Genomic DNA, 27020 nt, shown 5'->3' with positions numbered 1-27020 from the left:
TAAGAGGTGTTTTACAAACCTCGTCCACACGATAGGACACCGCAAGAACCGACCCACAAGTGAGGTAACTCAATGACACAAGCAATTTACTAGAGTTACCTTTCGGCACTCCACCGGGGAAGGTACAACTCCCCTCACAATCACCGAAGGCGGCCATGAACAATCACCAACTTGTGCCGATCCTTCACCGCTGCTCTAACCATCTAGGTGGCGGCAACCACCAAGAGTAATAAGCGAAATCCACAGCGCAACACGAATACCACGTGCCTCTAGATGCAATCACTCAAGCAATGCACTTGGATTCTCTCCCAATCTCACAATGATGATGGATCAATGATGGAGATGAGTGGGAGGGCTTTGGCTAAGCTCACAAGATTGCTATGTCAATGAAAATGTGCAAGAGTTGGAGCTTGAGCCGGCCATGGGGCTATAAATAGAGCCCCCATCAAATAGAGCCGTTATACCCCTTCACTGGGCAAAACGCGCTCTGATCGGACGCTTCGGTCAACCTGACCGGACCCTGGAGTAAGCGTCCGGTCCACTGATTTTTGCTACGTGTCACTCTGAGTTAAAACTGAACCGTCAGATCACAACGGCTAAGTGCTGACCGGACGCTCTGACTAAATCGACCGGACGCTGGAGCTTCAGCGTCCGGTCGAGTATAGTAAGGGTCAAAAACCGTTTTCCCTCTACCGGACGCGTCCGGTCCACCTCGACCGGACACAGCCCAGCGTCCAGTGGTATACCCTAGCTACTGTACCGTCAGGTCAGTGCGACCGGATGCAGGCAGACGGCGTCCGGTGCATTCAGATCCAGCATCCGGTCACTTGACCGACACTGGCATCTCCTCTGTCTTCTTCACCCTTGCTCAAATATGCTAACCACCAAGTGTATCACCTTGTGCACATGTGTTAGCATATTTTCACAAATGTTTTCAAGGGTGTTAGTACTCCACTAGATCCTAAATGCATATGCAATGAATTAAAGCATCTAGCGGCACTTTGATAACCACATTTCGATACGAGTTTCACTCATCTTAATAGTATGGCTATCTATCTTAAATATGATCACACTCACTAAGTGTCTTGATCACTAAAACAAAATGACTCCTACATTTTATACCTTTGCCTTGAGCCTTTTGTTTTTCTCTTTCTTCTTTTCCAAGTTCAAACATTTGATCATCACTATGCCATCACCATTGTCATGATCTTCATCATTGCTTCATCACTTGGAGTAGTGCTACCTATCTCATAATCACTTTGATAAACTAGGTTAGCACTTAGGGTTTCATCAATTAACCAAAACCAAACTAGAGCTTTCAATCTCCCCCTTTTTAGTAATTGATGACAACCCTTACACAAAGATATGAATTTAAGTTCATTTGAATCCATGTTGCTTGCCCAAGCATATTTACCATGTATAAAGGATATGAACAAGTTTCATGAACTCCAAATGGTAGCAATTGCTCCCCCTACATATGTGCTAAGAGTTTGGATTGTAGCTTTGCACATGTGCTTAGATAGGAAATATAGGAGTCAATTTCTACCAAATGATGCTAAGGTATAAGAGATGGACCTTTGAAGCATGATACCAATCGGAGTGCACCAATATACCATCCTTAACACCATTAGTAACTAGACATACACAAAAACTAGAATACCCCATGAGATCAACATTAAAAGCAAGGGTCTAGTTTCCATATAATGAACATAAGTCTAGTTACTTTAGCCTATGTATGCTAGTTTTTCATTTCATCAAATATAAGAACTTGTACCATGCAAGCAAATATATGAAATGTTCATTCAAATGCATCATACAAGTTTATGAGCTTGCTCCCCCTACTTGTGTGCTTAAAATTTTAATTGATCCCTTTTCTTTTATCATATCTCTCTCCTATCACTCATATCTTTGTTTCTCTCCCCCTTTGTCGACAATTAGCACAAAAGGTGAGCTCAAATTATAGATAGGTTGGAGTGAAACCATGTGAAATGAGGATCATTTTCCCAATTTGGTTCAATCTAGATTACTTGCAAAAGATATTTAACTCGGTTTGATCCAATGACAAGCTTCTTCACACCTCCAAATAAGGGTTATCTTGTACCATGTTGAGTTAAACACTTAAAGCTCATTTTCTAAATCAAACACTAGGTTTACAAGCCCACAAACATGTCATATGCTACCACTAGATCATTTCAAACATACAAGCAATAGTGGTACCATACAAGCATCAAATTCATTTGATTTTCATGAATGAGCCTTGGACATGATAGGAATGACTAGATGCACTAAATAAGTCCTTATCAATGGATGGATGGCATGTCAATCAATTTTACCTTGTTTTGCTCGAAGGAGAGGCATGTCATATAGTGGGGGTGCATCAACACATATTGGAGAAGTCAAGTATGTTCAATTCATTCCTTAGCTTGCAAAACCTCTTCTCATCAAGTGGCTTGGTGAATATGTCGGCAAGTTGATCTTCGGTGCCCACACTCTCTATGCAAATGTCCCCTTTTTGTTGGCGATCTCTTATGAAGTGATGACGGACATCTATATGCTTTGTTCTTGAGTGTTGAACCAGGTTGTTGGTGAGCTTTACGGCACTTTTATTGTCACATAACAATGGCACTTGCTTGAACTTGATTCCAAAGTCACTCAAGGTAGCCTTCATCCAAAGTAATTGAGCACAACAACTACCAGCCGAAATGTACTCCGCTTCGGTGGTTGAAAGTGCTACACTATTTTACTTCTTTGATGACCAAGACACAAGTGATCTTCCTAATAGTTGACATGTGCCCGATGTGCTCTTTCTCTCAACTTTGCATCCCGCATAATCGGAATCCGAATATCCAATCAACTCAAATCTTGCTCCTTTGGGATACCATAATCCAACATGTTGTGTATGCTTCAAGTACCTCAATATTCTCTTTGTTGCCTTCAAATGACTTTCTCTTGGTGAGGCTTCAAATCTAGCACACATGCATACACTAAACATCACATCCGGTCTTGATGCGGTCACATAGAGTAGGCTTCCAATCATTGACCGATATATCTTTTGATCCACCATGTTGCCACTATCATCACTATCCAAGCTTCCACTTGTCCCCATTGGTGTACTAATAGCTTTACTCTCATCCATTTCAAACTTCTTGAGCATGTCCTTGATATACTTGCCTTGACTCACAAATGTGCCATTCTTCATTTGCTTGATTTGAAGACCAAGGAAGTAACTAAGTTCTCCAATCATAGACATCTCAAACTCACTTACCATCATCTTGCCAAACTCCTCACAAAATTCTTGATTTGTTGATCCAAAGATGATATCATCAACATAGATTTGCATTACAAACAAGTCATTTCTAAGCTTCTTGGTGAAGAGAGTGGTGTTAACCTTTTCCATCTTGAATCCCTTAGAGAGTAGGAAATCCCTTAATCTCTCATACCATGCTCTAGGTGCTTGTTTCAATCCATACAAAGTCTTTCTCAACTTGAACACATGGTTGGGTTTCTTTTCATCTTCAAAACCGGGAGGTTGCTCAACATACACAAGCTCATTGATGTACCCATTGAGAAATACACTTTTCACATCCATTTAGTACAACTTGATGTTGTGGGCACAAGCATAAGCTAGCAAGATCCTAATTGCTTCTAATCTTGCAACCGGGGCATATGTTTCTTCAAAGTTAAGACCTTCAACTTGAGTGTAACCTTGAGCCACTAATCTTGTTTTGTTCCTTATTACTATCCCATCTTGATCTTGCTTGTTCCGAAAGACCCACTTAGTTCTAATCACATTATGATCCTTAGGCCTCTCAACTAAATCCCAAACTTGGTTTCTTGTAAAGTTGTTTAGCTCTTCATGCATAGCATTGATCCAATCTACATCCTTCAAAGCTTCATCTATCTTCTTAGGTTCAATGGATGACATAAATGAGAAATACTCACAAAATGAGGCTAATCTTGATCTTGTTTGCACATCTCTTAAAATATCACCAATGATAGTGTCCAATGGATGATCTCTTGCAACATTGGTTGGTTGAAGCACTTGTACTTGATTGCTAGCATTTGATTGATCACTTGGTTGAGATGATGAACTAGCCATTTGTTGATCTTGCATATTGCCATCACTAGTGCTTGCTTGGACTTGATTATGAGAACCACTAGCTTGCACATTTGAGTTAGAGAGTACTTGATTCTTGTCATCTTCAACATCAATCACCTCTCTAGGCCTTAACTTACCAATGTTTATATTCTTCATTGCATTGACCAATTGAGTTCCTCTTACATCATCTAGATTCTCATCTTCCTCTTGGGAACCATTTGTTTCATCAAACTCCACATCATGAACCTCCTCAAGAGTACCACTAGCCAAATTCCAAACTCTATAAGCCTTGCTAGTAGTGGAGTAACCAAGCAAGAAACCTTCATCATATTTCTTTTCAAACTTGCTCAATCTAGTGCCTTTCTTCAATATATAGCATTTACTACCAAAACCCGGAAGTATGCTATGTTGAGCTTTCTTCCATTCAATAGCTCATAAGGTGTCTTTTCTATTATGGGGTGACAATAGAGTCGGTTGCTATAGTAGCAAGCCGTGTTGATTGCTTCGGCCCAAAATGAATGACTCACATTATACTCACTCAATATTGATCTTGTCATATCAATCAAGGTTCTATTCTTTCTTTCAACTAGCCCATTTGATTGAGGAGTATACTTGGCCGAGAATTGATGTCTAATTCCAAATTCATCACATAACTCATCAATTCTAGTGTTCTTGAATTCACTACCATTGTCACTTCTAACTTTCTTGATGGTTGTTTCAAACTCATTGTGAATGCCCTTGACAAATGATTTGAATGTTGCAAACACATCACTCTTGTCAACAAGAAAGAACACCCATGTGTATCTAGTGAAATCATCCACGATCACAAATCTATATTTATTTCCACCAATGCTAGTGTATGTGGTTGGTCCAAATAAGTCCATGTGCATCAACTCAAATGCCTTGGATGTGCTCATAATGCTCTTCTTAGGATGTGTGTTACCAACTTGTTTTCTGGCTTGACATGCACTACATAACTTATCCTTCTCAAATATGACATCTTTCAAGCCTCTAACTAAGTCATGCTTAATTAACTTGTTCAATTGTTTCATTCTAACATGGCCAAGCCTTCTATGCCATAACCAACCCATGCTAGACTTAGTGATCAAACATGTTGACAATTGAGCTTCTCTAGCATTGAAATCAACTAAGTATAGATTCTCATATCTAAATCCTTTGAATATCAAGTTAGATCCATCTACACTTATGATCTCTACATCATCCACACCAAATATGCACTTGAAGCCAAGATCACACAATTGAGCTACCGACAATAAGTTGAAGTTCAAGCTCTCTACTAGTAGCACATTAGAAATGCTCAAATCATTGGATATTGTAATCTTACCAAGCCCTTTGACCCTGCCTTTGCCATTGTCACCAAATGTAATACTATCAATCCCATTGCTCTTGCTTTCATTGATTGAATTAAACATTCTTGAATCACTGGTCATGTGTTGTGTGCACCCACTATCAAGCACCCAATGCCTTCCTCCGGCTTTATAATTTACCTACAAAAGAAGATCAATTCTTTTTAGGTACCCAAACTTGCTTGGGTCCTTGTAGGTTAGTCACCAAGGTCTTTGGTACTAAAATCGCCTTCTTCTTTGGGCCCATAATTGGTGTACCAATAAACTTAGCCTTCACACCATTGGTACCCTTATAAAGTATGTAACAAGAATTAAATTTGATTGAGGATACATTAGGTAGCTTGTTCTTGTTAGTCTTGCAATTTTGCTCTATATGCCCAACTTGCTTGCATCTATTGCAAAATTAACCATTGCCCTTCATAAAGCTAGCTTTGGAAGTGACAAAGGCCGCCTTGCCTTTCTTGGGGGTATAGCCTAATCCCTCTTTGTTGAGAGAAAACCTTTGGCTACCCATGCACTTTAGCAAGCGGGCATCTCCACTATAGGCATTGCCTAAGGCACGAGTGAGCTCATTCACCTCCTTCTTGAGGGTTTCATTTTCCACCATTAGTGATGTATCATTCATAGGTGGAGTGGTAATGGTTGTGCTACAAGAATTGTTAGTAGAAGCAACAATAATGGGTTCATGAAAAGATTCATCAATAAGATCACATGTTAGTCCCACATCACACGTTACTATCACTTGCTCCTTCTTGGCTTCCTCCTTCTTGACTTGCTTAATGAGAGAGGAGTGAGACTTCTCAAGCTTAGAGTGAGCTTTGCCAAGCTTCTCATGGGCTTCCATTAGCCCCTCATGAGTGGCATTGAGCTCATTGAAGGATTGCTCAAGAAATTTTACTTTCTTACGCAATTCTTTGCACTCTTTTCTCTTCATTTCATTGCAAACGTGCACTTGCTCACACATGTCCAAGAGCTCCTCCTTGGAGTACTCCTCCTCATCATCATCATTATCATTCCTACAAGAGTCACTTTCATATTCATCATCATCACTCTCATCATATTTTACCTTGGTAGGCTTTGCCATGAGGCATGTTGATAGAGTGTTGAAGATGAAGGGCTTGTTGTTGATGGCGATGCTTACTAGTGCTCTCTTGATAGACTTCTTGCCATCATCACTAGAGTCATCACTATCTGATGAGCCATCACTATCCCAAGTGACTACATAGTCTTCACCCTTCTTCTTTTTTTGGAAGGTCATTCTCTTCTTCTTCTTTTCTTTCTTATCCTCCTTGTGCTTCTTCTCATCCTCATCATTATCACTATTGTATAGATAATTTGCTACTATATGATCAGGGCTCTTGCAATTGTAGCATCTTCTCACATACTCTTTCTTCTTTGTGTGATCTCTTCTCTTTCTTGCACCATAGCCCTTCTTCTTCATGAACTTGCCCATCTTACGCACAAAGAGAGCCATAGCCTCATCATCAATATCACTTAGATCTTCATCATCATTTGATTCTTTCTTGGACTTGCCCTTATTTTTGTATGATGATGAACTAGCCTTGAATGCTGTGCTTTTCTTCTTCTTGTCCTCTTCTTCCTTCTTGTCCTCCTTGTCATCCCCCTCCCTTTCCACACGGTATGTCTCTTGTGTCATGACATCACCTAGTATTTGGTTAGAGGTAATGTCCTTCAATCCTCCTCTTATGATGAGCAATCTTAACATCTCAAATCTTGGAGGTAAGCACATCAAGAATTGATGGGAGACATCATCATCCTTGATCTTCTCTCCCAATACCTTCAAGTCGTTGACAATGACTTACAATTGATGGAACATCTCCGGAATGCTCTCATCTTCCTTCATCTTGAAGCTTGTCAATTTATCCTTGAGGATATACAACATGGCACTCTTCACCGCTGGCGTGCCCTTATATGTTTCCTCCAATCTCTTCCACACCTCATTTGCTCTATCACAATCCTTGATTTGCTCAAACATCTTGGAATCAATGGCATTGTATATGGTGTTGAGAGCCATTGTATTGCATTGCTTGTTGATCTTATCTTGATTGGTTGGATCATCGGGATCAATGATAGCATAGTCATTTTCGGTCACTTCCCATACTTGATCATTGATTGAACTGAGATACATCCTCATCTTTCTCTTCCAATAACCATAGCATGTGCCATCAAAGAACGATGGTTTGCCCCCCACATGGTTGAATACAACTTGAGCCATAATTTGACACCGAGGTTGTTAAGCCTTTAATCAAACGGTGACCACAGCTCTGATACCACTTGAAAGGTCCTAGTATGGCTAGAGGGGGGTGAATAGCCTATTTAAAAATCTACAAATCAACTAGAGCAATTTGATTAGTATGACAAAAGGCGCAATGCAAACTTGCTCTAGCTCTACAAGGATTGCAAGCCACCTATCCAATAATTCTAGTTACAATGATTACTTAGCCACCCAAACTTGCAATGTAACTACTCACTAAGAGCTCTCAACCTTACTACTCTAAAGAGCTCAACTAGATGAATGTAAATAATAAAGCAAGCTCTCAATTCTAATTATACTAAAGAGCTTGTATCAACTAGTTTGCAAGAATGTAAATAAGTGAGTAGGGTGATTATACCGCCGTGTAGGGGATGAACCAATCACAAGATGAATATATAGCCAATCACCAGGAGAATGCCAAAGACAAGAGACAATTGATTTTCTCCCGAGGTTCACGTGCTTGCCAACACGCTACGTCCTCGTTGTGTCGACCAACACTTGGAGGTTTGGCGGCTAAGAGGTGTTTCACAAACCTTGTCCACACGATAGGACACCGCAAGAACCAACCCACAAGTGAGGTAACTCAATAACACGAGCAATTTACTAGAGTTACCTTTCGGCACTTTGCCGGGGAAGGTACAACTCCCCTCACAATCACCGAAGGCGGCCACGAACAATCACTAACTCGTGCCGATCCTTCACCGCTGCTCCAACCATCTAGGTGGTGGCAACCACCAAGAGTAACAAGCAAAATCCGCAGCGCAACACGAATACCACGTGCCTCTAGATGCAATCACTCAAGCAATGCACTTGGATTCTCTCCCAATCTCACAATGATGATGGATCAATGATGGAGATGAGTGGGAGGACTTTGTCTAAGCTCACAAGGTTGCTATGTCAATGAAAATGTGCAAGAGTTGGAGCTTGAGCCGGCCATGGGGCTATAAATAGAGCCCCCCATCAAATAGAGCCGTTATACCCCTTCACTGGGCAAAACGTGCTCTGACCGGACGCTCTGGTCAACCTAATCAGACCCTGGACTAAGCGTCCGGTCCACTAATTTTTGCCACATGTCACTCTGAGTTAAAACTGAACCATCAGATCACAACGGCTAAGTGCTGACCGGACGCTCTGGCTAAACCAACCGGACGCTGGAGCTTCAGCGTCCGGTCGAGTACAGTAAGGGTCAAAAACCATTTTCCCTCTACCGAACGCGTCTGGTCCACCTCGACCGGACACAGCCCAGCGTCCGGTGGTATACCCTAGCTACTGTACCGCCAGGTTAATGCGACCGGACGTAGGCAGACAGCGTCCGGTGCATTCTGATCCAGCGTTCGGTCACTTGACCGACGCTGGCATCTCCTTTGTCTTCTTCACCCTTGCTCAAATGTGCTAACCACCAAGTGTATCACCTTGTACACATGTGTTATCATATTTTCACAAATGTTTTCCAGGGTGTTAGTACTCCACTAGATCCTAAATGCATATGCAATGAATTAAAGCATCTAGCGGCACTTTGATAACCGCATTTCGATACGAGTTTCACTCCTCTTAATAGTACGGCTATCTATCTTAAATGTGATCACACTCACTAAGTGTCTTGATCACTAAAACAAAATGGCTCCTACATTTTATACCTTTGCCTTGAGCCTTTTGTTTTTCTCTTTCTTCTTTTCCAAGTTCAAGCATTTGATCATCACTATACCATCACCATTGTCATGATCTTCGTCATTGCTTCATCACTTGGAGTAGTGCTACCTATCTTATAATCACTTTGATAAACTAGGTTAGCACTTAGGGTTTCATCAATTAACCAAAACCAAACTAGAGCTTTTAGCCAGCATATGCGATGTACTCTACGCCGCTATCCGCCTGCTCCTCTTGGGGAGCATGGGCGATGTACATCCAGCGTGGGCCGTATCAACTCCGAGCAGCTCTAGGAGCGACGGCTGCCTTGCCTTTGTGATTCGCTCGATGAAGCACTTGTGTCGGGTATCAGTATTAGGGATACCTAGAAGAAGGAAGCTGATGGCTATGAACGCTAATTCGCCCGGATGGTCAAGAGCGTATTTTGGTCTCGCCTGACCCCAAAGGTACGGGCTCCATCTCACCCGACCCCGAGGGTGTAGGCTCTATGTCACCTAAACCCAAGGACGCGGGCTCCATCATGCTTGACCCCAAAGGCGCGGGCTCCATCTCGCTAGACCCCTCGGGCACGGGCTCCATCACGTTTGACCCTGAGGGCGCGAGCTCCGTCTCGTCCGATCCCGAGGGTGCGGGCTCCGTCTCGCCAGACCCCTCGAAGGGGGATTTTGCCTCGCACGACGGGGGTCCCTACCGCCTCCAATCACTACGGGTCTAAGAGTACGAACCCTGGGTCAAACTTCTGACACCAGAAAAGGGGGTAGGCGCATCTTGACATGACCCGCGGCCATGATGGGCCATACATGAGGACTCACGTCGTCAACATGTCAAGTGTGTCGCGCGCTATGCTACCTAATCCCCGTACTATCAACTCCGAGCAGCTTCAGGAGCGGCGGCTGCCTTGCCTTTGTGATTCGCTCGGTGAAGCACTTGTGTCGGGTATCAGTATTAGGGATACCTAGAAGAAGGAAGTTGATGGCCATGAAAGCTAATTCACCCGGATGGTCAAGAGCGTATTTTGGTCTCGCCTGACCCTGAAGGTACGGGCTCCATCTCACCCGACCCCGAGGGTGCAGGCTCCGTGTCGCCTAAACCCAAGGACGCGGGCTCCATCACGCTTGACCCCTTGGGCATGGGCTCCATCTTGCCAGACCCCTCGGGCGCGGGCTCCATCACATTTGACCCCTCGGGCGCGGGCTCCATCTCGTCCGATCCTGAGGGTGCGGGCTCCGTCTCACCAGACCCCTTGGCGCGTGGACTTCGCCTTGCCAGACCCCTTGAAGGGGGATTTTGCCTCGCCTGACGGGGGTCCCTACCGCCTCCAACCACTACGGGTCTAAGAGTACGAACCTCGGGTCAAACTTCTAACACCAGAAAGGGGGTAGGCGTGTCTTGACATGACCTGCGGCCATGACGGGCTATACCTGAGGACTCATGTCGCCAACATGTCGGGCGTGCCACGCGCTGTGCTACCTAATCCCCGCACGACTTCCGATAGGGGTATCTGCTAACCATGGCGCCTACTCGGATAGAATGAAGCGCCACGACTGGCTGACGACACCCGCGTATAGCGCTAGGTTTAGTTCAGGACCTCTGTACCCTAGTTCGGTACATGTTCTCACATACCATTTCATGTGTTGTGTGTGTTGAATTATGTAATGTCCTACTTCGTTAGGTTTTGTTTGCAGCACGTGATCACATTTTACTACGTCCGTAATATTAAACTGAATATTATGACAACAAAAAATGAAAACAACTACATAATAAAAAGTTTAATACTATGACACATTAAACAACACAATAATACTAGAAGTATGTGCCGACAAACTAAATAACGCAGTACATGACCTAAGCATGCACATACTTAAAGTGCATTATATGACAACACAATGAAAAGTCCAATAGTAGACAACATTGTTCATGAATAAACCATAGAACTAGCAAGTAATGGAGACTACTGCGGGCAACGAGGCTACTTTTCCTTCCTCAGGGCATCGAGATTCTCCTCCATCGCTGCTTTCACTCGGCGTGCACACTCAAGCTTCTTCTCTCTCCTCCCTGTACGCAGCAACATGCCTCCTTTCCTCCTCTTCCTTGTGCTCCTTTTCTGCAGCTTCCTCTCTGCATATATTCTCCATCATCTCCTTGTCCTCTGCCTCCCACCGCAATAATTCTGCATCCATTCCTTGTCTTCAGGCTCGATCTCAGTGTCGATTCACTGCTCAAAATCACAGAGCGGTGGAGGGGTCTACAACAAATGCAATTGTTACAAAACAAAAAAATCATGCAAGATGTCATATGACACAAAATAATTATTACACAACATCAATTCATCACCATCTTGTTAATGCGGCACTGACAAAGTGTAGGCTCAAACACAAAATTAGAACACATCCAATACCTCTGCCTATACGTGTCCTCTTCATCGGACTTGGCTACCTTGCAAGGATCACCGCAAAAAGCACATGGTCACTAGAACACCACTAGACAGAGGCAATGGGTCGAAGGCATTTTCGGTCATCCGGCCATAACTACAATTTAGCCATTTTCGTTCTACGAATCGAAAGCAATTAACATTAAACCCTACACCTAGGGTTTCCTATTTGATCCACAACAATGAACCCATAACATAACAACATGTGTTGAGATTACCTTGGTTTGCTAGCTTTTTCACACCTTGGCATCCTACGGTTGTATAATATAAATATTAAAATTGCATGAAACCCTAAGTAATGATGATTCTTAAGTTGAAAAATCCGACTAATATATACCGAATCGATGTGAAAAAAAACTAGGAGGGAGCGAGGATACCTTGCTCTCGAAGATCTACGGATCAAATCAAAGTTTCCAAGGTCCAATATGTTGATTTATGAGGTAGGGTAAAGTGGGAAGAGAAAAAACCCGAGAGGAGAAAGAAGAGGAAGAAGGCTCGGGCAGGAAGGTTGGGCGCCGGATTAAAACACCACCCCGGCGCCATAGATCTTCGCGCCGAGAACGACGCCAATAACCACGGCGCCAAGCTCGGCACCAATAACCCCGGCACCATGCTGCCTGCCAGGTCAGCGTCCACACCGCCAACATGGCCCCGACCTAAGCGTCAAACCCTTTGGCGCCGAGACTTGTAAGCTCGGCGCCACCAACAATGACACCGAACTAAGGGTCTAGATTTTGAAAGCATACCTCCAGTGGCATATTTGTGAAAAACTTTTTTAAAAAAGGAAAAAAAACAAAAAAGTTGGGGCACGGCCTAAAGGCCATCTCCAGTGACCAAAGCAAACCAATGCAGGAAATCGACTTGACAAAACTTCATCTTGCTTTGGTCACAGGATATCTGTCAGGGGTTCTCTCCTTCACGATTCAACGTGGATCTGGATCTGATTTTGGTGAATCTAGAGTTGATGAATCTCAACCAAACAGGCCCTAAACCGGCTTTGACAGAACTTTCTACAAGTCTCAACCTCTTGCTAGAATTCCATTGGGATTCCAAAGGGTCTCATTGAGCCGTTACATTTACAACCATGCCAGACATTCACCTACGCTGTGACTAAATTGATAAATTCAACCAATTATCTCACCAGAAACGAACAGAATCGCCAACTGGATTCTGAATAGTGTCAAAACTGAAAATCCAAAGATTGGACGCATGTGTACAGAATTACAGAGATAAGCATACATAACAATGAAACTATTTCGAAGCCTATATAACTGAAATCATTTTCCCCCAAAGGTGTTTCACTAATTAAGTGTAATAGCCGGAACAAAATGGTGCTCTTTTTATCGGTCAGCTCCAGCTGTATTGGAGTTTTTGAAAGCACCAAGGTTCCTCTTTAGAGACTTGACAGCAGACAAAATTTGCAGCTTCTCTGTGGCTGAACCATCAGGTTTCTGATCATCATTGTTAGTAGCAGCATCGTCAGGTGGTACTGTACCTCCCAGAGACGAACCCTCTAAAGGAGGTTCCCTGCCTGATTTGCCTCCATGTGGCCCTGGCTTCCCAGCTTGCTTTCGCATGAAGGCCGCACTCCTATAAAACAACATTCCAGCACGGGTGAACACCAAATCAGAAATATTAAGGAAGTTTCTCACCGTATCATAATAAGGTAAAATGTATACAGCACGTACCTCTTGTACTGGGGATCAGTAGGATCCAATGCGAACAAGTGAGACGTAAACATCGGTGAGAACCTCTCATCCTTGCTAAGATCAATATCAGGAAGTTTGTCCTCAGCAGATTCCTCTTTGCTCTTCTTGCCCTTTTTACCCTTTTTACGCTTCAGGTTATAACCCTTTGCACCATTGGCAGTGTCCTGATCACCAGCAACCAAGAGCTCCAACTCTTCTTTGGTTGCTTCTTGTTCCAAATGCTCCTCTGTGGTTTCATCCTTTCCTTTCCTCTTTGCTTTGTCCTTTGCCTTTGCCTTGTGTTTCTTGCTTTTGCTTGGCTTAGGTTCTTCATCAGACTGTTCATCTGCAAAGAAATCATCATCATTCTCACGCTCATCTTCACTGCTGTAGTCGTCATCATCGTCTTCATCCTTTAGTCCCCTCTTCCTAGCCTTCCTTTTCTCTTTCATTTTCTCTTGGTGCTTCTCCCAGACGGTCTTCTCCTCATTGTTCTGTCTCTCTAGGATACGTTTACTAAGATCCTCAAGCTCTGTGTTGAATGTAATCTCCATATCCTGGCCATCACTTTGCTCCTCATCAGATTTGTCACCTTGCAGCAGAAGAGCCAACCTCTCCTCTTTTGTTAGCTTCCGTTTGGATCCCCCATTTGGTAGAGATTCGTCCTCAGAATTGTCTACACCTTCATCATCTGACGCACTGCCATCACTTGCTAAATACATGTCAAGCTCATCTAGCTGCATCAGAAAAATAGAAACAAAAGTTGTATATAAGAGTACAAGAAATAAATAATTACAAGGATAAATAGGAACGTAAAAAAAAAACAAGACCTAACCTGATCATCAGTGAACTTTCGCCTCAAGACTTTCTTACGTTCAGGTTCATCATCATCCCAGGTGAGCTTAACTCTGCTATGTTGCAAAGCACGAGTCTCGAAATCAGGTTCCTTGTAATTCGGAGGTGCCTGAAATCATTCAAGTTATTTACAAAACGGAAGCTTCATTTAGCATGACTAGGACCTTGTACATTCATAGAAACCACAAAGTAAGAAAAGCAATGGAAAAGGGAAATAAGTATCAGTCTTTTTTTTTTTTAAAAAAAAAGGCACTTGTCACTATGCTATTCCAATATTTCGTCACTGCTCAACTAATACTACTATGAAGAAATTGGTTCTGGATACACTCAACAAAGGAAGGTACCTCTGTAGCGACGTCTCGAGCAGGGTGTTTGAACTCCCTAGAGTCAGGAATGAACTGCAAATCAAACACATTTGCTGTTTTCAAGAGCTCGGTCCCATCAAGAGTCATGTACAGGTGATTTGCTGTTGCGCTGGAATCACACACCACAACTGCATAGTAATACCTGCAGCAGGATCAATTGAAGCATGAGAGCAGAAAAACTGTAACCCTTGTATACTAACACTGTAATATGGAACAAATCGAAAAAAAACAATTGACAAAAATAATATGAAAGCAATGCTAAATATGTCAAGGAGACTCCATCATAACTAATCTAATACACGCTTTTGTGGCTATCAGTTTGAAGATGCCAATTTTATGTCATTTACAACTCAATAACTCATGGCACAGGAAAAACAAATAATAAAAAAAATCTATCATCAAATGAATGTCACTCCAATTCAATATTAACCTGAGTCTGTTTAGCTCATAAGCACGCAGCTTGTTGTTCTCTTTGTCGGAGTCAACTTCCTCTTCTTCATCATCATCATCAACAACATCATCGTCAGTGTTCTCTTCATCATCATCCTTGTCATCCTCATCTTCATCACTAGTCTTTTTTATCAACATTGGCATTGACCAGAGCAGCTGGGCCCTGTGTTGACTCAATTTCCATGCACTTCAGTCCAAATTCTGATGGATAGATTGAGACCGACAAAACTCGGCCACCCTTCGGGAGGCAAGAAGTCATCACCATATACAGGTCAACTGCCTGTTGAAATAGGGATGAAAAAGCAATAATAGTCATTACATCATCAGTTCATTGCATTGAAATTTACCCATTAAAATTTGCTAGGAAGAACTTTAAAAAACACACATAAATGGTAAGGGGCTGTTCAGGCCTTCAGTTTTAGCAACAGATGATTTTCAATAAATGAGATCGTGATTTGGTATCATTCTATCAACCTTACATAGTTACGGTCCAGTATCTCAATTAGCAATTCTGTGCAGCCAGTAGGTAAAATCCTGTTTGATTATCTCCATCCTGATCCTATGTACGATCTTAATTACATAGAACCACACAAAATAGTGGCCCAACCTTCAAATTTGATGAATGAAGTTGTGTTTGTTGTCTGCACTAGCATCTAGGACTAGGACATCTGAAGTTAAGGTGCTTGCACTGATCTAGGTCCATTATGGTTTGGCTATCATGTATATACGAGCAATAGCTGATCAGCCTAATGCATAAATAGGTCAAGGAACTCAGTGATTCACCATCAACATTTACTTTACTTTTAGTCCCCTTAATATTCCTTTTTTTTCTTGCAAGAAGACACATGACTTTATCATTTGGAGTCAAGATACATGTTAGATTCACAGTTATATTTCAAGTAAAGTTGTTGATAGAGCCAGTTAATTCTTAAATGCATGTAAAATAAGATAGCCTTTTAGCATAGCTGATATTTGTTTAGGCACATCAGTTCATGTCTCAGGATGAAATAATTATTGCACTAGCACACACCTTAATATGATCCCAGTCCATATTAACAACAGCAAGCCTGTGAGTTTCCTTGTCAATCATAGGTGTATCATCATGCCTTCCCATTAAGTAATGAGCAATGTCACTGCCAACAGAGCACTGTAGAAAAAAATAAAAACCAAGAATTAGCCATAAAGAAAATGGCATTTTGTAGCATAGCATATTGTTTTCTTTCAGGCAAAGCATCCACATAGAACTCTTAAAAATATCCTTTAAGCAATGGAAATAACAAGGCTGGTAAAAACAAAATAATAAAATATGCAACAGGATAGAGCATAGAAACACAGAAAGCTGAATTTGCAATAAAAATATTGAATTCAACAAAATTCTGAAAATATTACTACTATTGGCCCCCCCAAACAAAGGAAAATTTTGATTTTCTGGCTCCACATGTGCACCATTGTACAAGTGGATTTTCACATTTTTACAGAAATGAGGTGCGTTATGAAGGTTGTCAAGGCAGAAGAGAACAACACTTGGCAAATAGAGATAAAGCATAGAAGCACTCCCAAAGTTTTCCTGGATGCAGGCTTGAGCACTTGTAGGGTTGTGTAATTGTCTATAATCACAAGCATATATCAATGGTACTGAGACAATCACTTGGACAATTACAGACATAAGCACGCTACTTCACTCAAAACAGGGAGTGAACTAACTAAGCAATGTTACTGAGATGTCCATAGTCAAGTGTGCTATGTTGAAATGCACTACATAAATACACATATGTATAATATCTTCCAGTCCAGAATGGGAGTCCTGAGGTCTGCATGGAAAATAGACTCTAGAGACTAGAATACAATAACTTGCGCTGCAATAACTAAAGTGTGCTACTGCTATGTTGAGATGCACTACATAAATACGCATATCTATAATATCTTCCAGTCCAGAATGGAGTTCTGAGGTCTGCATGGAAAATAGACTCTAGAGACTACAATACAATAACTTGCGCTGTAATAACTAGTTAGAAAAAGCACCGTGGGATTAAAACTAGCACCTTAACCCACATGAGATAAAATTAAGAAATTAATAGTCAAAAATAACCAACGAGGCTACTGTAAACAAGAAGGTGCTCGAATGCACATTGTTCTCCCAAGAATCTTAAGTATATTATCAACACTTGAAAGCAATGGCATGAAGCCAGTATGACAGTACTGGTTTAAGATAAGTGCAATTTAGCTGGCGCAAGAGCTAAAGTGCATAGACCCTGCACTAATATTATAGGACGACAGAAAATGGAAGAAAGCTGCAAAACTTATATACAGATAGAAATTCCCGACCTCGGCCAGAGCAAAACAAGCTAAATGTAAGCTAAAGCATCAAAAGGACTGGAAGCAAAGCGTCACCTCGTCGTCGTCATCCAAGTCTTCATCTTCGTCGTCATCGCTGCTAGAGCTCTCCTCTTCCTCCTGCTCCTCTACGTCCTCTTCATCTTCCTCCTCTTCAACAAGCTCCGGTTTCTCCTTCTTCCCCCTTCCCTTTCCCTTTCCCTTTCCCTTTCCCTTTCCCTTCCTCCTCCAAGTCCTCTTGGTTGAGATAGTACTCCAGCATAGGGTTCTCGCGCTTCTTGCGGCGCCTCCCGCGCTTGTCCACGGGCGCGGCCGACGAGGCGAACCTCGGGTCCGTCATCATGCTGTTGAACCTCGAGTCCAGCGCCACCTTGGCCTCCTTCCTCCGCATCGGCCGGAACCGCGGGTCCGTCCGCGCCGCCGCGAACCGCTCGTCCTCCATCGCCCGCCTCATCTTCTCGTCCCTCCCATCGGCGGCCTCGGCTTCCGCTCCCTTTCCCCCGGGCTTCCGCTCCTTCTTGGACTTCTTGCCGTCCCGCTTCTCCTCGCGCTCGTCCTTGTGCTTGCGCTTCTTGCGCTCGGCGGCGTCGGGGACCGGGGCGCCCTCTGTGGCGGCGCGCGCCTTGTCCCTCTTCTTGTGCTTCTTCTCTTCGTTGTCGAGCTTGGATTTCTTGGCCTTCTTGTGGCGCGCGGGCTCGTCGGTGCTGGCCGGCGGCGCCATGGTGGCTGGCTGCTACGAATGCGAGGGCGCTGCGGCGACGAGGGATGCTCTTACCTCGAGGGCTGGCACAACCGAAAAGAGAGCACCCTCACCTTAAGCGATCCTTTTGGGCCAGGCCGGGCCGCAAAGATTGGCCTGTGAGCCAACCGAGTCAGCCCATGGATCTCCTGCCAGGTGGGGCCCTCTGGTTTATGAGCCGCATCCCCTCGATGGAGATGGTGCGATGCAATTCGACAGACACGTCCGCACCGCACCAATTCGCTGGAGAACTTTCTCAAAAAAAAAAAAAAAAACAATTCGCTGGAGAAGAAGAGGAAGAGGATACCGTACACGCCTCATTACGCCCATCCACCGATCCACGTGCTCGCCTCTCCCCATCGCGTAGCTTTCCTCGGCGGCGTCGCCATCTCACCGGCGGCGGGCGGCCGTAGGCGATGGCGAGCTCGTCTGTGGCGGCGGACATGGAGCTGGACCGCCCGAACCTGGAGGACTACCTCCCGCCCGACTCGCTCCCGCAGGAGGCGCCCCGGAATCTCCATCTGTAATCGCCCTAGAGCCTGTCTCAATCTATTCCTTACTTTTCCGTTCCTTAACCCTAGTGCTTCGCTTGTACCACCGAGACTTATGAGGCTTTCTGCGCTTTTCTTCTGCTGTGCAGGCGCGATCTGCTGGACATCTCGCCGGTGCTAACCGAGGCGGCGGGGGCCATCGTCGATGTGAGTGCCTCCCCGGATTTTTAATCCTCTGTGTAATGTATTTTGGGTTAGAAGGTGCTGTCCTGGGTTCATGGCAGAGGATTGGCTTATGATCTGTGAGGTTTAGCAAGTTATCTCTGCATAGCGGCACTTTGTGGAGATGAGTATCGGCTTTAGCTGCTGCTGTTTAACTGTTTCATTTATTCTGTTATTATCCCATTTTTTTGGTGGAAGACATATAAGTTGAAAAAAGGTGTAAGAACCGTTTCTAAAGAAAAAAAAAAACCCCACACACTCCCACAAGAAAAGGAAAATCTCACCTTTAATAACTAATGCATTAACATGATCCTGATCCAACAAGGCAACAACAGCTACCCATCATCCTCGTGGAGCAAGTGCAAGAAGGTATGTGATTCCTCGAGCCCCTGCCAAACCCTAGAGATGGAGCTCCTCAACAGCAAGCGTCAGAGCTCTAGCTATGCTAGGAGCAGAACCATCAAGCGTGCACCAGTCATGGTGTTCCCAAATTGGCGAAAGTACATAAGATGACAACATAGCTCAATGCCCTTCCTAGCTTGCTCGTCGACCAAACGCTCAGCTATAGCCCACCGTTCATCAAAGGAACTTCATTGAATCTGTTATTCATGACTTTATTATCTGGAATTTTGTAGGAATTTGATATATTCCATTCACCTGCTAGATGTTCCATTTTATTTAAAAGTTCTTCAAGGTCAATTTTCTGGCTTTGGTCTATGAAATAATGCTGTAAAACTTAATCCTGTCGTTAATTTAGATGAACTTACAAAAAATCATTTATTGAAAGTATCTAATTGGCCTGATTTTGTGAATCTTTCCTGTAGAGGATTTATTATTGTTTCTGTGAAGTTTGAGACTTCACAATTCACAAATTTTATCAATTATTAAGTCATCCCCTTGCTTAGCAAGATTTTCATTTGGTTGTTTAAAATGTTGATTTTTTTTGCAATTTGTAGTTAATTGTCACCACTCTGGTGAATATGAAGAAGTACTACCTCAGTATTAAGGATTTCAATCTGAGTGAGCGAGCCTCCTTTTTAGATGATCTGCTAATAGTATAGTAAATCTTGCCAGGATACTAGCCTTTGTGGAGCATCTAGGTACCAGCTGCCCTTTTGTTTTTATTGCAATTTAAATGAATTATCTAACCAACCTTGTGGTGACCCTGTCCATCTGCCAGCATATTGCTCTTGTTGGAACCAATCGTGCTTGGTTCAGTGTTTAATTTTATTTTCTTTCATTGTGCATTGTGGATACATAGTTTTTGGTATAGCATTCGTACTCTTATAGGCTGTTGTGGACAGTGTTTTAAAGGCGGCTAGGCGTCCAGGCGAGTGCTTGGTACGCCTGGACGCCTAGGCGGCGCCTAGGCGACAAGGCGCCACTGTTTCCCAAGGCGAGCTGGGTACGCCTGGACGCCTAGGCGTCGCCTAGGCGACGCCTTTAAAACCATGGTTGTGGAGCTAGTTGAAGCATATTGTTGGAAGAACCACATACAGTCTATGTCATTCTAAATAATGACAGTTCATATTTTTGTTTTACATTAGTTAATTCCAATTGTAAAGTTCTTGCCACATTATCAAGTGTCAACTAAGATCTGCAGGAAATCTTCCTATGTTCATATAGATGGAACATGAATATCCTGTTTGACACGAATATTAATTGGATGATCCTTTGTAGGAGTATATGTATATAGCCTGGTTAAACCACAGAACAGCTTATGTTTGAGGTGGAAAAATCCGGGTTATGTGTTTGTTTGCAAAGATGTTATCATTACATAAAATCTTCCATATCTTCATATTTTTATTTCTTCTGTACCACTGTTTCTTTGACTTAAATTGCTGTATGAAATAAACAGGATAACATTTGTTATTCTGACTCTTCCTTATTTGTTTCACTGTGTAGTTATTTTATCGACTGTATTTTACACATATGCAGGATTCATTCACGCGTTGCTTTAAGTCGAATTCTCCAGAACCATGGAATTGGAACATATATTTGTTCCCCTTATGGTGCTTCGGTGTAGTAATTAGATATGGAATACTCTTCCCACTGAGGTACTTGAGTGTTAAGATATTCCTAATTCTTTTCCCTGAGTAATTTTTGTTATTCAACTGATTAGATTACTCAGTTCTCAGACACTAAATTCTAAACCCACTCTTTCTTTAGCACTCGTGTTGTTCTGCAGTTGTTTGTTTATTGTCAGCACAAATTGGGAAGTGCTTGAAGCCAACATAACTAGCAAAACTTTTGGAGTCAAAAGAGGATTTAGGGAGGCCATAGGCCCTGTGTGGAACCTACTAGTTTGTACAATACTAAATATGTAATTGGGCCTATTTGGTTACCTCCACCTTTAATAAGATAACAATGTAAAAATGTCATGATCTACACTTGCTTTCATAGACCAGATTGAAAATATATTTTTTTTATATCTAACCATCTCATCATAAGCCATCTTCTATGGCATACAGTCCAAATCTTCTTCAGTTGCTTCAGTAGTTTCCGGAAGCACAATTCACTTAGAAAATTTTAGCCGATGAGCGTGTCAGTGGAATTCATTTTCTTCTAGTGTTTTCACCTTCCTCTATTTATTTTGTCAAACATTAAATCATCACCACCTGATTGTTTTAATTTTCTAATCAGGTCCTTAACACTTGCGTTAGGATGGTTAGCATTTTTTGCCGCCTTTTTTCCCGTCCATTTCTTATTCAAAGGTCAAGACAAGTTGAGAAGTAAAATTGAGGTAAGCTATTTAATCTGGTATATCTATGTTAGCTTGCATAGTATCACACTATCACTGTCCATCCATCATTCCTCAGGCTACTTCTGAGATGATGTTCTTGGAGTAATAACCTGCTGTTGCTATTTCAGGCCTTGTGACGACTTTAAACTATTGAATGATAGGGATTAACATCATCTACCTAGTTTGTCCCTTAAGTTTTTTTCAGTTTCATCTGTTTAGTTCATAATAAAGCTTCCACGGTGGCAGCAACTACCTGCATCATGAAAATCAATTATGACCGTCTATGCTACAGTTTTCCTCTAAGTCATCTTATTAAGCCTAGCAATTACTTAAAAGATGGCCATTTCAAGCTTTTTGGAAATGTCCTGTTTTCACAGTATTTCTCATGAAATTGATATTTTCCTTTGCTTAGATTTGACTGCAAAAGAGTAGCACTAGGAGGATTGAACAGTTTCTGGTCTTTTTTTTTTTAATAACGCAGTCTACATTTCCATACCTCCACAGTTTTTGTTTATTTGCTGTTTCTTTTTTACTTCATTTATATTGTTTATTCTTGGTCTCTTAATTACATTGTTTTGTTTCAATCTTCATGTAGAGGAAGTTGGTTGAAATGATGTGCAGTGTTTTTGTTGCTTCATGGACTGGAGTGATCAAGTACCATGGACCACGCCCAAGCACACGACCTCATCAGGTTACCTTTTTCTATGTTTCGGTAACTCGTGTTTAGATTTGTGTATATGTAAGAACGTTAGAGGTAGGTGCTAATTGTCCATGCTTTTGAACTGTAAAACATAAGAGTGTTGGAACTAAATTTTATGCATTACCAAATATTGATTTTTCACAATTGTAAAAAAGATGTCGACTTTTTACATTCAAAATTAGATTGCTTGTAGTTCCAATAAAATTGTGTTATTAGAATAATTAGGTAGGTCCATGTAAGCACTGTAGCTTCCTTAAATCTGAGTGCATTGCTGATAACTGCCCTTTGCAATTCTATTCCAATACATTAGGTATTTGTTGCAAACCATACATCAATGATAGATTTCATTATTCTGGAGCAAATGACGGCATTTGCTGTCATCATGCAGAAGCATCCTGGATGGGTTGGTGAGTCCCCGGTTCTTCAGAAAATTCTCTGCTGATTTAAGTTTCAAATGATTTATTATTATTTTCTCTATTTGTCTGTTCCCATTATTTGCAGGATTTATTCAGAAGACTATCTTGGAAAGTGTGGGTTGCATCTGGTTTAACCGTAATGATCTCCGGGATCGTGAAGTTACGGCACGGAAGTAAGTTGTCTTTGAAATGACAATCCCCTTGATTATGTACTTTATTTTGCTCAAAGAATTGCATTGTCAGGTTGCGTGACCATGTTCAACAACCAGACAACAACCCTCTCTTGATTTTCCCAGAAGGAACTTGTGTTAACACCCAGTACACGGTCATGTTCAAGAAGGTGAACCCCATCTTCATTTACTTTGTGGTGTGTGCAAGTAACTACAGAACTTTTTTTGAAAAAAAATGTAAATTTCTATCTCGGCCTTCCTGGTAGCCAAACATGGGACATTCTCATTGTCAGCTCGCTCATATGTGAGAAAGTAAATAGATGTCAGAGTTTAGAAGTTAGTCGCAGCATGGCATTTATTTGCATAATTTCTGACTTGCTGTTATTTACTATGACAATGTTTGTTTATTGTTTCTGTTCTCTAGGGTGCCTTTGAGCTTGGCTGCGCTGTCTGTCCAATAGCTATCAAGTACAATAAAATATTTGTGGATGCCTTCTGGAACAGTAAGAAGTAAGGAATACAAATGATGAAACAAATTTATTTCGTCCGCACTTTTCTTTGGTTAATTAACATGATTCCCTCGCATGAAATGTTTTAGGCAATCTTTTACAATGCACTTGGTCCGACTGATGACATCATGGGCTGTTGTGTGTGATGTTTGGTACTTGGAGCCTCAATATCTGAGGGAGGGAGAGACTGCAATTGCGTTTGCTGAGAGGTAACATATTTTTTAAATTTATTTTATTTTCCAAGAAAAGCTTAAGGTGCCTTGTCTTTCTGGAGAGACCATAATATATTCTTTGTTGCATGATTAAATGCTTCGAACAGAGTAAGGGACATGATAGCAGCTAGAGCTGGTCTTAAGAAGGTTCCGTGGGATGGCTATCTGAAATACAACCGCCCTAGTCCCAAACACGCTGAAGAGAAGTGAGTTTCCTCCCTCGCTCCTAACCCCATTTCCTGAGTTGTACTGTTCCAAAGTTTCTAAAGTGGTTTCCAATCTCCAGGCAACGCATATTCGCCGAATCTGTCGTGAGTAGACTAGAGGAGAAATGAAGAGACGCCAAACAATACAAGTGCATTTGGTTAGGGGTTTACCGCCAGCTACCTTGTGATTTGGTTACTTCCAAAAAAAAAAGTGAGTCCGGGACACATCAAGTGGCCAGCTCAGTTTTGTTGTAAATTTGTTAGAAGTTAATAGAATTAGTATGTACTTCTCAAGAAAGGAAGAATACCCGCATGTGTTTTGGCTGTTCATTCTATGATTGGTTAGGAATTGACACTTGGAACACGGTGCTCTATTGAGATGTGTGGCGGTATTTATGAATCGACGATGTCATGGTTTAAATTCATGTGGTTATTGGCTTAATAATATGAGTAGATTACATCCTTTGTATATCTTCTTGATTTTTAAATTTTTGGAAGAACAGATCACATTTTGCAAATATTCTCTTGAATGAATACACTCCTGTTACGAATAATTGCATTAAAACATCCACTAATATCATCCAAGTGATGGGGGAAACACTAAATACAACATGACCTTGAAACCAAAGATTAGCCAACTGAGGGGGGAAAGCACTAAATACAATTAACACGACCTTGAACCAAGAATAATTGAAAGGAGTCAGCGAGGCCCACACCAATTCAAGCCGAGACCGAGAAGCAGAGAGACATGCATGCTAGAAGTAGAGCGTGCACTGGGAGTTCTTGTCCTGCGGACGGAGCGTGCCGTCCCCTTGCATCGTGAAGTCGCACTCCACCTTCATGTGGTGATGCTTGGTGTCCCACACCTTCACCTGGAACTGCAGCTTGGAGGTGAGCACCAGCCGCATCTCGACGCTACCCGCCGACATCTCGCCGGCGAAGCGCCCCCACGACGGGTCCGTCGGGACGGGGCCCCTAGCGAGGAGGGTGCCCTGCACGGGCGTGTCGCCCTTGGGCTGCTGGTAGAAGGGGTTCATCACGGCCCCCGTGGCGATGAGCTGGTCGCCGTAGAACACCGACGCGAGGATCTCGTCGTAGAACATGCCGATCTTCTGGTTGGGGTTGTGCTCGTCGACGGTGAAGTGCACCGGCAGGTTGGCCAGGCCGGCGGACTGCCGGTTGGCGTTGGGGATGGAGAAGTCGGCGAGGTAGAACTTGGGGCGGTGCGGACGGAGGCTCAGCCACAGCACGAAGAGGATGACGCCGGCGACGAGGATCAGCGTGAGCAGCACCGCGCAGAGGAAGTTGACGCACCGCGCCACCGGGCTCCGCGGCTGGTACAGCGACTGCCCGTAGCGCCGCATTGTTCGTTCTCCTCTGATCTGCTACACTGCTAGTGCTGCTGCCGTCTCTGCCTGTCTTGTGTCGTCTTGCACACCAACACCGTGATGGTGTCGCAGGCGATCCACGTCTTATATACAGCTGCAGCAGGCCGGTCCGTTGTGCACGCATGCAAGGCAGTAATATTCGTGCCTTGAGCAAAGGCTAGATGCTGACACGCAAAGACACAGAGGAGCCTATCTGGGTTTTGATTCCTACCAGGGAGTTGGACTGTGCTAGCTGGAAAGTGAAAACAGAAGGTGTCCAAATTCTCTCGAAGGTGATCGGCAATCCTCTATCTGCAAGTGAAGATGCCTTTTGAGTTGAGTCTTTTTTGCTCCTTTCTCAGCAAGTCAGCATATGTATATAGGTTGTAACTGAAGCTGTGGGGTGTAAAGGCAGGTATTATTCTGAGATTTTGATGTTCTTTAGTAATTTAGTAATCCACTCTTAGGTTCCTTGCTTCAAGTTTTTCGGAAGAACAGTAGCCCAAACTTTGCCCTGGGGCAAACACAAAGGCACAGATGCTACTCCTGTGACAGTGGGCAAGTATTATCCTTGGATTCCCTCACGGGCCCAGCCAGTCCAGTTCCTTCCGTACATGGCCCGTCTCATATCACGGGCCCAGCCGGGCCAGTTCCTTCTGTTTTTGGGCCCATCGACAGTCACGCGTCCATTGCGCCGCCCTTCTGTCCCTGCTTCGGTCCACACCGGTGCACTCCCTGCACGGACAGCAGACTAAGGGCCCGATTCACGCTTCCTGGCCACACGGCCGGATCCGTTCCGGCACTCGGTTTCGTGAGAACTGAACGTGCCCTAAAGTAACTCCTCGTATAATTACCTGACTTCACATGATTCGACCACTAATATTATAATATTAAACGACGTGTTCTTAAAATCCTCCAAATTCATGATTTCTTTTCAAATGTTTTCCAATACAAATATAGATATGTGTTGCATGTTTTCAAATAATAAAAAAATATAAGTTATTGGTGTTTATAGCTTTTATGATTTTACCGAGTCTTGTTTGAAATGATACAGTATGTTTTATGATTGGAGGGAGTATTTTCAGCTACAAACAACATAATAGGGCCATTGCAATACGATATTATAGATTTTTCAAAAAAAAAAATATTCACCATGGTAACGCCCTCCTCCAGTAAAGATCTGAAACGGTTTAACTTTTTTGGCTCGTAAGCACACCACAAATAATATGCAACTTTCACAGCAAAAACAAATTTGTCACAGCCCAAAAATCCTATGCATGACATGGTGCATATGCACATCCAAATTAGCATCTTGGAAAGTTTAATTTAAAATAGGCACTGTTTGCTTTAATTTTTTTCTTTCTAAAACACCGTAAGATGCAAATGCTCACATATACATAGCACAATCACACATTTTATAAACATGTGCACACTCTACCCTATTAAGCTGTCTCCAACAGGAGATCCATTGCGGAACCCAAACCTAAAATGGGTCTCCAACACAATACATATAGCCTCCAACAGAGTACATATATGGAAGACCCATTTTAGGTGCCAGGAGAGGCATAACCCAAATCTGAGTATCCTCTCTCCTGGAGACCTATTTACAGAAATGGTTGTCTTTTGGGTCTTGTTGTTGGAGAAGACCAAAAATAGGTATTGAACCATTTACCTATAGCGCTACCCAAAGGACAAATGCGTCTTGTATTTTGGGTCATGGTTATTGAAGACCGT

The 27020-nt window shown here is 42.8% G+C and overlaps 3 protein-coding genes across 3 annotated transcripts; 1 reads left to right on the top strand and 2 right to left on the bottom strand.

Moving 5' to 3' along the window:
- Positions 1-12851: 12851 nt before the first annotated feature.
- LOC136550230 (pre-rRNA-processing protein ESF1-like) lies at positions 12852-18381 on the bottom strand. The gene is given in 9 exon segments (XM_066541729.1): positions 12852-13409; positions 13508-14244; positions 14343-14471; positions 14707-14869; positions 15158-15297; positions 15299-15457; positions 16208-16324; positions 17569-17712; positions 17714-18381. Coding segments are annotated over 9 exon segments (2358 nt in total). The 5' UTR covers positions 18233-18381; the 3' UTR covers positions 12852-13159.
- A 139-nt stretch (positions 18382-18520) lies between these two features.
- On the top strand, positions 18521-24390 carry LOC136550231 (glycerol-3-phosphate acyltransferase 9-like). Its single transcript, XM_066541731.1, has 12 exons — positions 18521-18773; positions 18891-18948; positions 20902-21020; positions 21607-21706; positions 22302-22397; positions 22717-22813; positions 22908-22995; positions 23066-23162; positions 23417-23502; positions 23591-23710; positions 23821-23919; positions 24000-24390. The coding sequence occupies exons 1-12, from the start codon at positions 18667-18669 to the stop codon at positions 24046-24048; spliced, it is 1116 nt and encodes a 371-aa protein (XP_066397828.1). The 5' UTR covers positions 18521-18666; the 3' UTR covers positions 24049-24390.
- A 73-nt stretch (positions 24391-24463) lies between these two features.
- Positions 24464-25349, bottom strand: LOC136552466 (NDR1/HIN1-like protein 26). The gene has a single exon (XM_066544036.1). The coding sequence runs from the start codon at positions 25281-25283 to the stop codon at positions 24675-24677; it is 609 nt and encodes a 202-aa protein (XP_066400133.1). The 5' UTR covers positions 25284-25349; the 3' UTR covers positions 24464-24674.
- Positions 25350-27020: the final 1671 nt, after the last annotated feature.

Source organism: Miscanthus floridulus, chromosome 4 (assembly GCF_019320115.1).
Source record: "Miscanthus floridulus cultivar M001 chromosome 4, ASM1932011v1, whole genome shotgun sequence".
Taxonomy (NCBI): Eukaryota; Viridiplantae; Streptophyta; class Magnoliopsida; order Poales; family Poaceae; genus Miscanthus; species Miscanthus floridulus.
Note: the sequence above shows the minus strand (reverse complement) of the source record. Positions and strands in the feature narration are given on the sequence as shown.